The sequence below is a fragment of the Gossypium raimondii genome, chromosome 13, assembly GCF_025698545.1.
Source record: "Gossypium raimondii isolate GPD5lz chromosome 13, ASM2569854v1, whole genome shotgun sequence".
Lineage (NCBI taxonomy): Eukaryota > Viridiplantae > Streptophyta > Magnoliopsida > Malvales > Malvaceae > Gossypium > Gossypium raimondii.
In genome coordinates this window covers 48,132,699-48,147,338 of record NC_068577.1, presented here as the reverse complement: position 1 = coordinate 48,147,338, position 14,640 = coordinate 48,132,699, and the positions used below count along the sequence as shown (strand labels likewise).

At 34.2% G+C, this 14,640-nt stretch overlaps 2 protein-coding genes across 2 annotated transcripts; one reads left to right on the top strand and one right to left on the bottom strand.

Moving 5' to 3' along the window:
- The first annotated feature begins 1,708 nt into the window (after positions 1–1,708).
- On the top strand, positions 1,709–2,431 carry LOC105781645 (uncharacterized). Its single transcript, XM_012606164.1, has 2 exons — positions 1,709–2,181; positions 2,242–2,431. Exons 1-2 carry the CDS (start codon positions 1,709–1,711, stop codon positions 2,429–2,431), a joined length of 663 nt encoding a protein of 220 aa, XP_012461618.1.
- A 10,454-nt stretch (positions 2,432–12,885) lies between these two features.
- Positions 12,886–14,440, bottom strand: LOC105784311 (scopoletin 8-hydroxylase). The gene is made up of 3 exons (XM_012610156.2): positions 13,845–14,440; positions 13,420–13,765; positions 12,886–13,334 (listed from the first exon to the last, which is right to left on the bottom strand). Exons 1-3 carry the CDS (start codon positions 14,348–14,350, stop codon positions 13,083–13,085), a joined length of 1,104 nt encoding a protein of 367 aa, XP_012465610.1. The 5' UTR covers positions 14,351–14,440; the 3' UTR covers positions 12,886–13,082.
- Positions 14,441–14,640: the final 200 nt, after the last annotated feature.

Below are 14,640 nucleotides of genomic sequence, written 5' to 3'. Positions count from 1 at the left end.
ATCCCGTTACAAGTCCTGAAATCAATTTTGAGAAGGTTGTTTGTTTAGGAGAATTCGAAGCTGACGAAAATGTTGAAGATTGTGTCTCGTCTCCTGACTTACTGAGAATGGTAGAACAAGAGGAGAAACAGATCCTACCCCATCAAGAATCTGTTAAGGTAGTGAACTTGGGGAATGTAGAAAAAAAACAAGAAGTGAAGATTGGGACTTCCATTTCAGAAAACACAAGGCTAGATTTGATCGCCTTGCTCCATGAGTACAAGGATGTGTTTGCCTGGTCTTATCAGGATTGAACACGGATATTGTGGTCTACAAGCTCCCACTGAAACCAGAATGTAAACCTGTTCAACAGAAGCTAAAAAGGATGAGACCCGAAATGCTGTTGAAGATAAAAGAAGAAGTCAAGAAACAATTTGACGCTGGCTTCCTACAAGTCTCCAAGTATCCAGAGTGGGTAGCTAACATAGTCCCGGTACCAAAGAAAGATTGCAAGGTGCGAATGTGCGTGGATTATCGTGATCTACGGCAAGGATAATTTTCCTCTACCACACATCGACACTTTGGTGGATAATACGGCAAAGCATTCTCTGTTTTCTTTCATGGATGGCTTCTCAGGTTATAATCAGATAAAGATGGCTCCTGAGAACATAGAGAAAACTACATTTATAACAATGTGGGGAACCTTCTGCTACAAGGTAATGCCGTTCGGATTAAAGAATGCTGGGGCAACATATCAGAGAGCTATGGTGACGTTATTTCATGATATGATGCACAAAGAAATAAAAGTTTATGTCGATGATATGATTGCCAAATCTCGGGAAGAAAGAGAGCATGTTGGGAGTCTCAGGAAGCTGTTTGAAAGATTAAGAAAGTTCCAGTTGAAGCTAAACCCGGCCAAGTGTACGTTTGGGGCTACCTTGGGAAAACTGCTAGGTTTCATTGTCAGTGAGAGAGGTATCGAAGTTGATCCAGGCAAGATAAAAGCTATACAAGAACTGCCATCTCCGCGTACACAAAAGAAAGTCAGAGGATTTTTAGGAAGGTTGAATTACATTGCTCGATTCATCGATCAACTTATCAGTCAGTGTGATCTAATTTTTCGACTCCTTAGAAAACATAACCCGGGAGAATGGAACGAGGAGTGCCAAGTGGCATTCGATAAGATAAAACGGTATTTGTCTAATCCTCTTGTGCTAGTACCGTCGACCCCTGGAAAACCCTTAATATTGTACCTGACCTTGTTTGAGAACTCAATGGGTTGCGTACTGGGGCAACATGATGAGTCAGGGAAAAGAGAAAAAAGTGATTTACTACCTCAGCAAAAAGTTCACAGAATATGAGGTAGAGTACCCATTAATTGAAAAATTCTATTGTAAATTGGTCTGGGTAGTTCGAAGGCTCAGACAATACATGTTGTATCATACAACGTGGTTAATTTCAAAGCTAGATCCATTAAAGTACTTGATGCAATCACCTGCATTCTCAGGGAGAATGACACGATGGCAGATCTTACTGACTGAGTATGACATCGTGTATGTGAGCCAAAAATCGATAAAGGGAAGGGCGACAGCTGACTTTTTGGCAAGTCGAACAGCGGAAGAATACGAGCCTTTGGGATTTAATTTCCCAGATGAAGACTTGATATGCATTTTCGAAGGTGAATCATCAAAAGATCAATCATAAAAGATGAGTTTTGATAGTGCATCGAATGCATTTGGGGCATGGGATCGGAGCAATCTTAGTGTCACCAGAAGGAGATCATTACCCGCTCACTGCCAGATTGAACTTCTTCTGTACCAATAATATAGCGGAATATGAAGCTTGCATCATGGGGCTTCGTGCAGCTATCGAGAGGAAAATCAAAATCTTAAAAGTGCACGGGGACTCAGCATTAGTCATCTATCAAATCCGTGGAGATTGGGAAGTGAGGGATTCGAAATTAGTCAAATATCGCGATCTCGTTACAGAATTGGTCAAAGAGTTCTATGAAGTGACTTTTAACTACTTTCCACGGGAAGAGAACCAATTGGCTGATGCTCTGGCCACCTTGGCTTCAATGTTCAAAACAAACAGAGAAATTGAGTTAATGCCTATCCAAATGAGTATATATGAGACCCCCGCACACTGTTGTAGTATTGAGGATGAATCAGATGGACGACCATGGTTCCATGATATCTTGGAGTATATCAAAAATTAAAGGAACCCCGAGTAAGCAAACGAGAATGACAAAATAACAATCAGGAAATTGACGGTTGGATTTGTTCTTGACGGGGATATTCTATACAAAAGAGGAAAAGATCAAGTGCTCATGAGGTGCGTGGACGCTGCTGAAGCCAGAAAGATACTTGAGGAGGTTCATGAAGAAATTTTTGGAACGCATGCCAGTGGTTTCACTATGGCCAGGCAGATTATGAGACTTGGTTATTACTGACTGACGATGGAAAGCGATTGCATTGGTTACGCACGAAAGTGCCACAAATGTCAAATTTATGGTGATAAAATTCATGCAGCTCCATCGCCCCTTCATGTCATGACTTCTCCGTGGCCTTTTTCTATGTGGGGCATGGATGTTATAGGGCCAATTTCCCCAAAAGCGTCCAATGGACATCGATTCATCTTTGTGGTTATAGACTACTTCACAAAATGGGTAGAAGCCACTTCGTTTGCTAATGTGACAAAGGCTGCAGTCTGTAGGTTCTTAAAAAAGGAGATCATATGTCGATATGGTCTGCCTGAAAGAATCATTTCAGATAATGCTTTAAATTTGAACAACAAGATGATGAAAGCAGTATGTGAGCAATTTCAGATAAAGCATCATAATTCTTCGCCCTATCGCCCGAAGATGAACGGAGCAGTAGAAGCGGCTAATAAGAACATTAAGAGGATTCTCGGGAAGATGACTAAGACATATAAAGACTGGCACGAGAAGCTACCATTCTCTTTGTACGCATATCGCACCTCGGTACGGACGTCTACGGGGGCAACTCCTTTTTCTCTGGTCTATGGAATGGAAGCCGTTCTGCCTATCGAAGTAGAGATCCCATCCCTGCGCGTCTTGATGGAGACAAGGTTAGAGGAATCAGAGTGGGTTCGAGCTCGATATGATCAGCTAAACCTTATTGAAGGGAAACGCTTGAAGGCAATTTGTCATGGACAGATGTACCAGAAGAGAATGATTACGACCCATGATAAAAAGGTGCGGCCAAGAGAATTTCGCGAAGGAGAGCTCGTACTGAGAAAGATTCTCCCGATACAGAAGGACTTTCGAGGAAAATGGTCACCAAATTGGGAAGGGTCATACGTTGTAAAAAGGGCATTCTCAAGAGGGGCTCTGATTCTCACTGAGATGGACAGGAAAGAATTACCTAATCCAGTGAACTCATATGCTGTGAAGAAATATTATGCTTGAAAAAAAAAACAAAAAAACAAAAAAAAACAAAAAGGAACAAAAAAAACAAAAAAAGAAAAAAGAAAAAACAAAGAAAAGAAAAAGAAAAAAATCAAGATGAAAACCCGAAAACGGCGTCTTGATGAACAAAAAGGATTAGGATGAAAACCCAAAAGGGCATCCTAACAAAGTGGGCTCGGGCTTAAAGGAGCAAAGTGACTTGAACGTGGAGTTGAATGACGAAGTCGCAATATATGAAGCATTCTCAGAAGCTTAAAATCTTCTACACAATAACCCATGCTCGAAACGATCCAGGACGAAGAAACATGGAGAAGTTCATGCATTGGATATCTAGAGCATTGCTGACAATTGAATTCGCTTTCTTTTCTTTTTGACGATTTATTTGTTAAACTTTCCTTGTCAATTTCCTTTGTTTGTTGCTTTTAAAAAAATTAATGTGAGGTATTTCTTTCATGCCTACTTTGCCACTTTTGTCATGCATCTTGTGTTTGATTCATTTAAATGATAAATAGTAAGATGACATACTCTAAACAAAAGGAATGTTGAGCATTACCTGGATGAGAATTTGATAAATACAAGGGCCTCAAAGCAGGAACAATGTTCAGCAGGGGGCAAGAGAGCGATATACGAAGAAATGTGAATTACTCACAGAACTTGAGGATGAGTACAAAACTGGAAAGAAAATTCAAGAATTGAGGAAATGAATGCGGACCCTCACAAAAATCAAAAGTGGGGCACGTGACAAACAGCCCAAGGTGCATTGCATGATCATGTAGACACAAAAGCATTTAGGACAAACATGTGTATATCATAATAACATCATAAATGACATATACAGGTATACCAGTAGAGCAAGGAATACTGGGAGAAAGCTGCACAGAATCAATGAAGAAGAAGGCTTTTAGCTTTACCAGATGTTTTTTGAAACCCTGTTTCTTTCAAGAAATATTTTTTAAATTTCTGCTTTTTTCAAAAAATCAACTCATAATACAGAGGTGAGTTGAGTCTCGGGTCACGCTGAGGTATTTTTTAATTTAATTTACATTTTTCAAAAAATCAACTCATAATCTGAGGTGAGTTGAGCCTCGGGTCACGCTGAGGTATTTTTTTAATTTAATTTTGTTTTTCAAAAATCAACTCATAATACAGAGGTGAGTTGAGCCTCGGGTCACGCTGAGGTATTTTTAAATTTCTGCTTTTTCCAAAAAAATCAACTCATAATACAGAGGTGAGTTGAGCCTTGGGTCACGCTGAGGTATTTTTAATTTATGTCTTTTTTTAAAAATCAACTCATAATACAGAGGTGAGTTGAGCCTCGGGTCACGCTGAGGTATTTTTAATTTATGTCTTTTTTAAAATCAACTCATAATACAGAGGTGAGTTGAGCCTCGGTCACGCTGAGATATTTTTAATTTATGTTTTTTTCAACTCATAATCTGAGGTGAGTTGAGCCTCGGTCACTGTTGATGTATTTTTAATTTATGTCTTTTTTTTTAAATCAACTCATAATACAGAGGTGAGTTGAGCATCGGGTCACGCTGAGATATTTTTAATTTATGTCTTTTTTTTTAAATCAACTCATAATATAGAGGTGAGTTGAGCCTCGGGTCACGCTGAGGTATTTTTAATTTCTGTTTTTCATAAAAAAATCAACTCATATTGCGAAAGGTGAGTTGAGCCTCGGACCATGCTGAGGTATTTCTTTTAAATTTATGTTTTTTGAAAAATCAACTCATAATACAGAGGTGAGTTGAGCCTCGGGTCACGCTGAGGTATTTTTAATTTCTGTTTTTTTTTTCAAAAATCAACTCATATTGCGAGAGGTGAGTTAAGCCTCGGGTCACGCTGAGGTATTTTTAAATTTCTGCTTTTTTCAAAAAAATCAACTCATAATACAGAGGTGAGTTGAGCCTCGGGTCACGCTGAGGTATTTTTTTTAATTTAATTTCTGTTTTTTCAAAAAATCAACTCATAATATAGAGGTGAGTTGAGCCTCGCGTCACGCTGAGGTATTTTTTCAATTCATGTTTTTCAAAAATCAACTCATATTGCTAGAGGTGAGTTGAGCCTTGGGTCACACGCCGAGCTATTCTCGATTTCTATTTTTCAAATAAAAAGAAAATTTTGGATAGTCGAACAAAATTCAGTGCTTTTAAGTCTTTGCTCTATCCCTATTTCACAGCGATGAGCAAAGAGGGGCAGCTGTAATCACTGAATTTTGTCCGGAAATAATTTTGTGTTAAAAAAAATTAAAAAAATAAAAAATTTTCATTTTGACCCCTGTACTTTCTCGAAATTACATTTCAACCCCTAAACTTTTCTAAATTACATTTTGACCCTAAAATTTCTCAAAATTACTTTTGACCCTAAACTTTCTCTAAATTATGTTTCGACACCAAAACTTTTCTTTGTATTTACATTTTGGTTCCTCGACAAGAATCACCTAACTTGCGCTTTATGAATTGCGACAAACCCTACCTCTCCTAGCCCACTTGCTACCCGCAAAAGAAAGAGAAATCAGCTATAAAAGGGTTTAAACCCCAAAATCAAGGGAGATTTCAAAAAAAAAAAAAACAAAAAGAGAAAAACTTTGCCAAAAGAGAGAAAGAAAGGAGAAGAGAGAAGAAGGAGGAGATTGGCATGCACCGTGGCGTCGGCAGCAGCAAACGACGGTGGCCCAAGCAACGGTGGAGACTAAACTTTGAAGAAGAAGGAAGAAGAAAAAGGAAGAAGAAGAAAGAAGAAAGAAAGAAGAAAAGAGGAAGAAGAAAGAAGAAAAAAAAAAGAAAAAAGAAAATAATTTTTTTCAAAAACCGGGCCGACCTGACCCGAATCGGCCGGCCCGGCCCGACCCACGACCCGATCCGGTGAACTGACCCGACCCAGCAGCAGCAGTCCCAAGCCCAAAGCAGCCCAAAAAAAAACAAACAGAACAGAAAAAAAGCAGAAAAAAAGTAGGCCTAGCAGGCCTAGCAGGCCCCCAGGCCCAGTGCAGTGTGCAGGCAGCCCCAGAGGCCCAGCGACGCGGCCCAGCAAGCAGGCCCACTTTGTGCAGCCCAGTAGCGCAGCAGGCCACTGCCCAGCCCAACAGCAGCTGACCCAGCAGATCAGCAGCAGATTCGGCCCAGCAGACTGTCCAGCAGGCCTAGGCCCAACGCCCAGCAAAAAAAAAGGGAAAAAAAAGAAAAAGAAAAAAGGAAAAGGGGGGCTTTTGGTAATTTCTCAATTTTTTAAAATTTAGTCCATTTATTTAAATGTTGTATTATTTCAATTAAATTAGCATTTTTTTAGATAGTTTTTAGAAATATTGTTACATTTATTTTACTCATATTTTAAAAATAAAAAATATTTAATGCATAAGGTAACGAACCGATTTAATTTTAAGTCATCGAATTCATTGCTATGTTGGGTGAATATCGATGGCTTATGTTAAATACGGGACGCCCTTCTAAAAATCGAAAATATTCAAAATTCCTCGTATTTTAATAAAAATTCTCGTGTTTTATTAGGATCCCGATTAAAGATTAAATTGAATTGATTTAACACTAATTCGATGGTTTCATCGCCATATCAGGGTGAATATCATCGATTCGTGTTAAATACGGTATTTTTTAAAGAAAAAAATCGTGTTTCGAAAATTTTCATGTCTTCAAAATTTCTCGTGTTTCAAAATAATAATAATAAAATTTCCCGTGTTTCAAAAAATATATTCGTGTTTCTTTCTTTAAAAAAAATTCCGTGTTTCAAAAATTCTCGTGAATAAAAAAATTTCGTGTTTTCAAAAATTCCCGTGTTTAAAATTTTTTTTCGTGTTTTCGTGTTCTCAAAAAATTCTCGTGTTTCAAAAATTTTCGTGTTTTCAAAAAATTTCTCGTGTTTTTAAAAAAATTCGTATTTAAAAAAATTCATGTTTTCTAAATTTTCGTGTTTTCAAAATTTTTAGTGTCAAAAAATTCTCATGTTTCAAAAATTTTCGTGTTTTCAAAAAATTCTCGTGTTTTCAAAATTTTCATGTTTTCGTGTTTTCAAAAAATTCTCGTGTTTTTTTTAAAAATTCATGTTTTTAAAAAATTCATGTTTTCGAAATTTTCGTGTTTTCAAAATTTTTCGTGTCAAAAAATTCTCATGTATCGAAAATTTCCTTGTTTTCAAAAAAATTCCGTGTTTTCAAAAATTTTCGTGTTTCAAAAATCTTCGTGTTTTCAAAATTATTATTGTGTTTCAAAGTTCTCGTGTTTAAAAACAAAAAAAAAAGTTTTCTCAAGTTTCAATCGGATCACAATTAAATATTAAATTGAACTTGTATTTTTGAAAATTAAGACAACGCGCGTTTAACGAGATACCAATTTTGGGCGTCGCGAGGGTGCTAATACCTTCCTCGCGCGTAGCCGACTCCCGAACCCTAATTTTCTCTGAATTTTCACGCAGACCTAAAATTACCTCTTTTTTAGGAAAATTTAAAAATAATTTTTTCTTCTAAAAAGAGAATTTATTAGGTGTCCGATCACACCTAAAAAAGATCGGTGGCGACTCCTTTTGCAAATAAAATCGAGACGCTGTTTTTAAATTTTCAATAATTATTTCGACTAGAGCCTATCGCCAAATTTTTAGGTCGCTACAACTACAGGAGTAGTTTTTGTCCAACACCCACACCAATCAAAATTAAGCGCTTAGGGGAATTTTGGTCCAAAATTTTAGGTTGAAATCAAATATTAAAAGCCACTTTTTGCCGAGAAGAGCTTTAGTTTTAGGTTTTCTTTTATCTCATTAGCTTAGGTTTAGGGTTTTCTTTCATCTTTTTAAGGTTTAGCTTACTTTTCTAATTTTTAGTTAATCTGATAGTTAGTTAGTTAGTTTTACTGTAGCTAGGTGTTATTTACATTTAAGAACTTGAACTTTACATTGTATTTTCATTTTCATCCCAAGCTTTTGATTTAGCTTAGTTCCATTTTTACTTTCTTAGATAAAAATCTGATTTTTAATGTACTTGTGCATCATCTTTGCTGCCATTGTTATCTCCTTCAAGCTTCTTTCAAGAAAACCCTGATCTTTCTTAACCCTATCTCTTGCACTTAACTTAATGTATGCTTTGGGTGTTTATTTGATTGCTATTTGTTTAGAAATGATAATGTATAGCTAAACCTATGGTGGTTAATTGATGCAATTGTTACTTAATCTGATTTTTAGTGTACTTGTGCATCATCTTTACTGCCATTGTCATCTCATTCAAGCTTCTTTCAAGCAAAACCCTAATATTTCTTAACCCTACCTCTTACACTTAAATTAATGTACGCAAGTGTTGCTTAATTAGTCTTTAGTATAGGGGCTAAATTGCAAAACTAGACTAAATCGAATAAGCTTAAAAACTTAGGATTGATGCCTTTAAGGGAAAATCGAGATAAGTGAGACCGAGAGGAGATCTTATTAGGTACCAATTTGGTAAGTCCCAGGTTAGTTGGTGAGGTCAAGAGATAAATCGGACTAATTTGTCTAACTTGGTAAAGTTGAGGCCGAGAGGTAAAATTGAGCCAATTTAGGAGTAATAGCAATTTAGATCCCTAATTCGAAAGTCAATCGACCACATGGAAGTCAACCAACCACTCTTTGTTATCTTATTTACTCGTATTTGATAGTTGCATAGTTTATTTTCTTTACAATTTAGTCCTTTTCTATTTTAGGTAATTAATTAGTTTTAATCAACTTCATTTATGGATTGTTGTACTATAGCATCTAGCGAGTAATTGTTTGGACTCTTTAATTGCATGTTTATAGTTAGAATTCACTTAATCACCAACTCTTTTGGGTTCAATCCTCGAAGTACTCCAGTATCCCGTTGTACAAATATATTACAACTGACTTGTCACAATTGCAGACACCACACTTAGTATTCGATTGATAGTTGTTTTAGTGTTGATTTCTCACCTCGTTCGCGAGGACAGGGAGAGGCGGTCAGGTAACAGTGCTAACTTTTTGGTATTTAATTCAAGTTTTAGAGTTGATTTGTTGAGAATTTATAATTAGCTAATAATATTAGCAATTAACTTTCATCAAATCAAACCTAAAACCTGAATTAAATCACTCCCGCGAGACTGTATTTGATAAATTAAATGTAAAATTAGACAAATTCACAATTAAAACTAAATTTATTCTATTAAAGAAATCATGAAAAATTCAAACATAATAGTATTAGCAATTAACTTTCATCAAATCAACCCTAAAACTCAAATTAAACATAAAAAAGTTAACATTGTTATCTTTGTGTACCAAAATATATAACTTCTCCTAAATACACGTGCCAAATTGGATAAAAATAACACATGTACCATATTAGAAAAAAATGACAAACTCGGATACTAAATTATGATATATTAAACTCTAAAAATTGATTTTAATTTTTTAAATTCACTTATAATTGAAAATTTGTTTAAACTTTTTACTAAAACAAAACATTTATTTTCTACTCTAATTATTATTATCAATATATTATTTTTCACTTATTATTTTTAAAATATATTAAAGTTCAATTATTATTATTTTTAAATTATTTATATTATTTATAATTACTTTATTTTTAAAAACAATATAAAGTAATTTAATATATTTTAATTATTAAATAAATAAATCTTGTATAAGGATTAAGGATAAAACTAGTTTATTTTATATGAATAATATTTTCTCTAACTTTTCCCCGATGGTCTAATGTCAAACCCGCAATGAATTTTGAAACATTCCAAGTGGATTTATTCTATAAGCTAATATGATTTGAAAATATATCAATTTGGGTAATGTATTAATATTTTTTGTTTTTGGTTATAAGCAATTCAACAATAACATGTGATACATGCAATAATAAACCACCCTCGTGATAATAATAGAAAGCAGGATTTGGATTTTCTTTATTATTTTTAATAACAATTACATCAAAAATATGTACCAAAAAATAAATATATACATAAAAAATTAAGATATATTGCAAAAATCCTTGTAGTCGATGGACAGAGGCGGATACAAGGGGGCAGGCAGGGCCTTGGCCCCCTCTAAAATGGAAAATTTCTATTTAGGCCTTTAATTTTTTTTAAAAAAATTTAAATTAGTAAAGGTAAAATTGTACTTTGGCCCCCTAAAATTGTAAAAATTTGATTTAGTCTTTTAAAAATTATAAAGATATAGACTATAAAAAATTAAAATTTCATTAGGCCCCTAAAAATTTGTTCTGGCTTCGCCCCCATCCATCCATCACCATTTTATAAAAAACAAAATTTTTTTTAATCAGGTTTGAATGTGGGCAATGAATTTTTCAACTAAAATTTTTCGGTTGGGGGGGGGGTGGAGTTCATGAATGATGAGAGGAAAATTTTTTTGGCCAGAATTAAATTATATATTTTTACAATAGTAAAAATATAATTTTATCATTTATTACTCTATATTTTTATAAATTTTAACAAATTAAATCAAACTGTTATACTTTCTTGAGGAGTCAAAATGTAATTTTATCATTAATAATTTAAAATTTTATAAATAAAAAGGATCTAAATGAACATTTTTCTATTTTAGGAGGATCGGGCCTCTGCTAGTCTCTTGGATCCGCCCCTGGTCGAGTTTAAGTAAAATCCATTTGTTTTCTTTTTTTTGATATATTATAAATTACTTATAAAATTTTATAATTATTTTTATGGAAAATATTTGTTACATTGTCGTAGAGAGTTTTTAAACTTTACAAGCGAAATTATTAGTTAACAAGTGTTCTATAGAAGTATATTATTTTTAAGGTTGTTTGTGAAATTAAAAAGTACGTGTACCAAATACTCACCATTATTTTTATATATTTAATTATAATTTCTTAAATTTATAAGAATTTATGAATATATATTATTTTTTAAATATTTGTTTATATATTTAGCTATTTTTTAAATTTTATAAGACTCTATAAATATATATTTGGTTTAATTTTGTAAAAAATAATATATATTATAAATCAATGTCTCAAATTTCGAGACCGATGAAGCCGGCTCGAGAAAGCTATTTCATGGATGAGAGTGAGAGCAAAAACTCTTAAATACAATTGAACTCAGAACAAGATTAAGACGGGAAGTATAAAAATTGGGACGAGGACGAGGATGAGGTGAGAAAAAATGGCTCCAGCCCACCCTGTGACTAACCTCTAATCACAAGTGTTGGATTGTATTGAGAAATAATGGATATTATTAAGATTTTCCCATGAAACACTGCAATAGAGTAGAATTTTTTTATATTTAGGTGATTGGTAATTTATTGGATCAAATTTTTGGGTTGTGCTGTTATTGTGAATTATATCTAATTCATTAGTAGATATCATATCACTTTAGGAAACATGTTTGAAGAATCGAATTGAATCACATTTATCTGATTTCTTGGATCGAAAAAATTGGATCGAATTGGAACTTTGAAGACTTAGTTGCCAATAGTCCTTATATACCTTGTTTATTATTATTCTTTTGTATTCAACTAGTTTAGCAGCTCTTTAATAGGGATTGGTATAGTTCTTCATTATGTTAGTCTCGAAAAACTCTATATAATTAAGAGACTTGTATATGTTATTGTATAGAAAATTAAAAACACTTAATTTGTTTAAATGAGGAACATTATTTGTAAGAGTGCATTTGATTGTAAAACTTCTGTGTTGTGATTTTACAAGTTAAGTTCATAAGAGTACTAGTATTCAAGAGTACAAAAGTGAGGGAACCATCACTAGTGATAGATCTTGGGACTAAGTTTTGGTGGGAGGGGGCTAGTAAAATTATTAAAAACTTTAGGAGTTTAATGATAATTTTTTTTAAAAATGGGGTCTAATCAAAATTTTTGTGGAATTAATGAGAACTTTTAAAAATTTTAAGAGAACTCAATTAAAATTTTCAAAAAAATAAAATAAAATAAAAGGTACAATGAGAATTTTTAAAATTTTGAGGGGTCTTTCAAAAATTTTCGAAGGAAAAAAAACCAAAATTTTCCAAAATTTGGGGGCTTTCATAAGGACCTGCCCTTAATTGCCATTGAGATATGATAGATTTAGGTTCATTTGTTAAAATTGTTGAAGATGGTTTATAATTTATCACTAAATTAAATTTCGCAAACATAAAGAAATCGAACTATATAAACAATTTTTATATCCCCAGTCGTAATACTCGAAAATGAGTCATCTTCTTAATCACTTCTTACAGGTTGTTTGTTAGCAAATACGAAGTTAACAATATATAGAAATGCAAGACAAATTAGCAATACCCTAAGAAGATAAACAATGTGTATATATATATATATATATATATATAATATCATCATAAATCTTTAGAAGGGAACAGGATTATTTAGGCTGGAATATCGTTGGTGCTAACAGATAACACCTTGTCACTCTGATTGTGACCATGTCAACATATAGTTATATTTTGGTTTTGATTAAACAAACACAATTACATCAAAGAGAAGATGGGTAACAGGTTCCATACGCCAATCTATACCTTCACATTTAAGTCCATGGAATGAATGAATCAGAATATAGAATTTGAATGAGTACTATATCACCCTTGAATTTATTGGTAGATACTAAAGCTTGACAACTGATGAAGCCTGTAATAAGTATATATCTCAAATAACATAATAAAATCAAGAGAATGTTGGTCTAAATTGAGTTTTTCGAGTCTTAAGTAGGATTAATCTGTGCAAAATCGAGTGATTTTTTGCCCTCGTGTGCATTTCCAAAAAAGTTCTTCATATAATCAATAAGCACAAACTCTCTATAAAGAGCAGTTCCATCTTTCTCCACTACTTGAGGCAAAGGTACAATCTTTGTTGTTTCTCTTGGCATTGTGAAAATTGGAATTGAGACCCTTGAACTTGTGCTCGTAGTACGAACTCTATGCTCTGCACTTTTGTACTTTCCATTACTTAATATCTGCAAATGAAGTACAAAATTATAATGTTAATAATTATAGTTCGACCTTGTTTGAATTTTTACCTTCTTAATATTTGAGAATTACCTGTAACATATCACCGACATTAATGACCAAAGCATTGGGAGTAGGAGGGATCTCTATCCAATCTCCTTTCTTTCCATAATCTATATCTTGTTCCATTTTGACATATAAACCACCAATTCCATCTTGTAACAAGACTGTAAGAGTACCCATATCAGAGTGACGTCCTACTCCTACAGTAAGATCCGGATTAGGACATGCTGGATAGAAGTTCATACTAAGCATCTTCTTTCCAATAAGTACATCGATCATTGGATCATCTGGTTTAATCCCGAAATTTCCCAATAAAACTTGAAGCAATTTTTTCACCATGCCGATTGAACTCCTCAAGTACTCAAGTAACACACCCCTAGAAAGTAAAACAACATATAAAAGGGTCAAATATATTTGGAAAAACATATAAACCAGCATTAATTTATGTATCTCACTTGATTTCTTGAGGCCAATGTTGAAGAGCTTCATCATCATTGGTGTATTGCATGAGGATATAATCTTTCCATTCTAATGCTTTCTCTTTCTCTGGCATAAAGCTGGTCCCGTACTTTACTAGTGGACTTGGACTAACGTCTGAACGATAAACAGCCTTCCTTTGAGGGGGCAAGCTGAAGAAGTAATGTGCAGTGTCTTTAAGGAATTCTAGTAGATGAAGGGGGACACCATGGTTAACAACCTGGAAGAAACCAAGAGTCTCAGCAGCTTTAACAATTTGGTCGACCACTTCATCGTGGTCAGGGCCAAAACCATCCAGTTTCGACAAATCAATGGGTGGCAGGCCATGTTTTACGGCATTTTCCTTGTCTATTCGCTCTTTTGGTGGTTGCACGTAAGCCTCTGGCACCTTGGAAAGCCCTGAATCCACCAGTCCTTTCACTCCATTTCCTCGTCGAACAACAAACTCAAAAACAGAGTTGCCATCCTCGAAACTTGGAGCCATGATTTTGTGCGTGTGTGTGTGTTTTTTTGTTCTGGATGTGGATTGTAGAAGGTGAAGAACAGGTTGATAATTTGATGAAAACCAAAGAGATCCGCCACATTATAAATAATACAGAAATGGATGAAGTTTCTTCATTAAATAATATTTAACAATAATGATATTGATCCAAAATTTTGAGCAAGACAGATGAAGCAGGGCGTTTAAGCAAATTAAAGACGGTAACCCCAAGCGATCTCAGCCTTAATTTGCTGGCGAGCAATTTTATAAGAAATATTCCGAGGCTCTCAAAA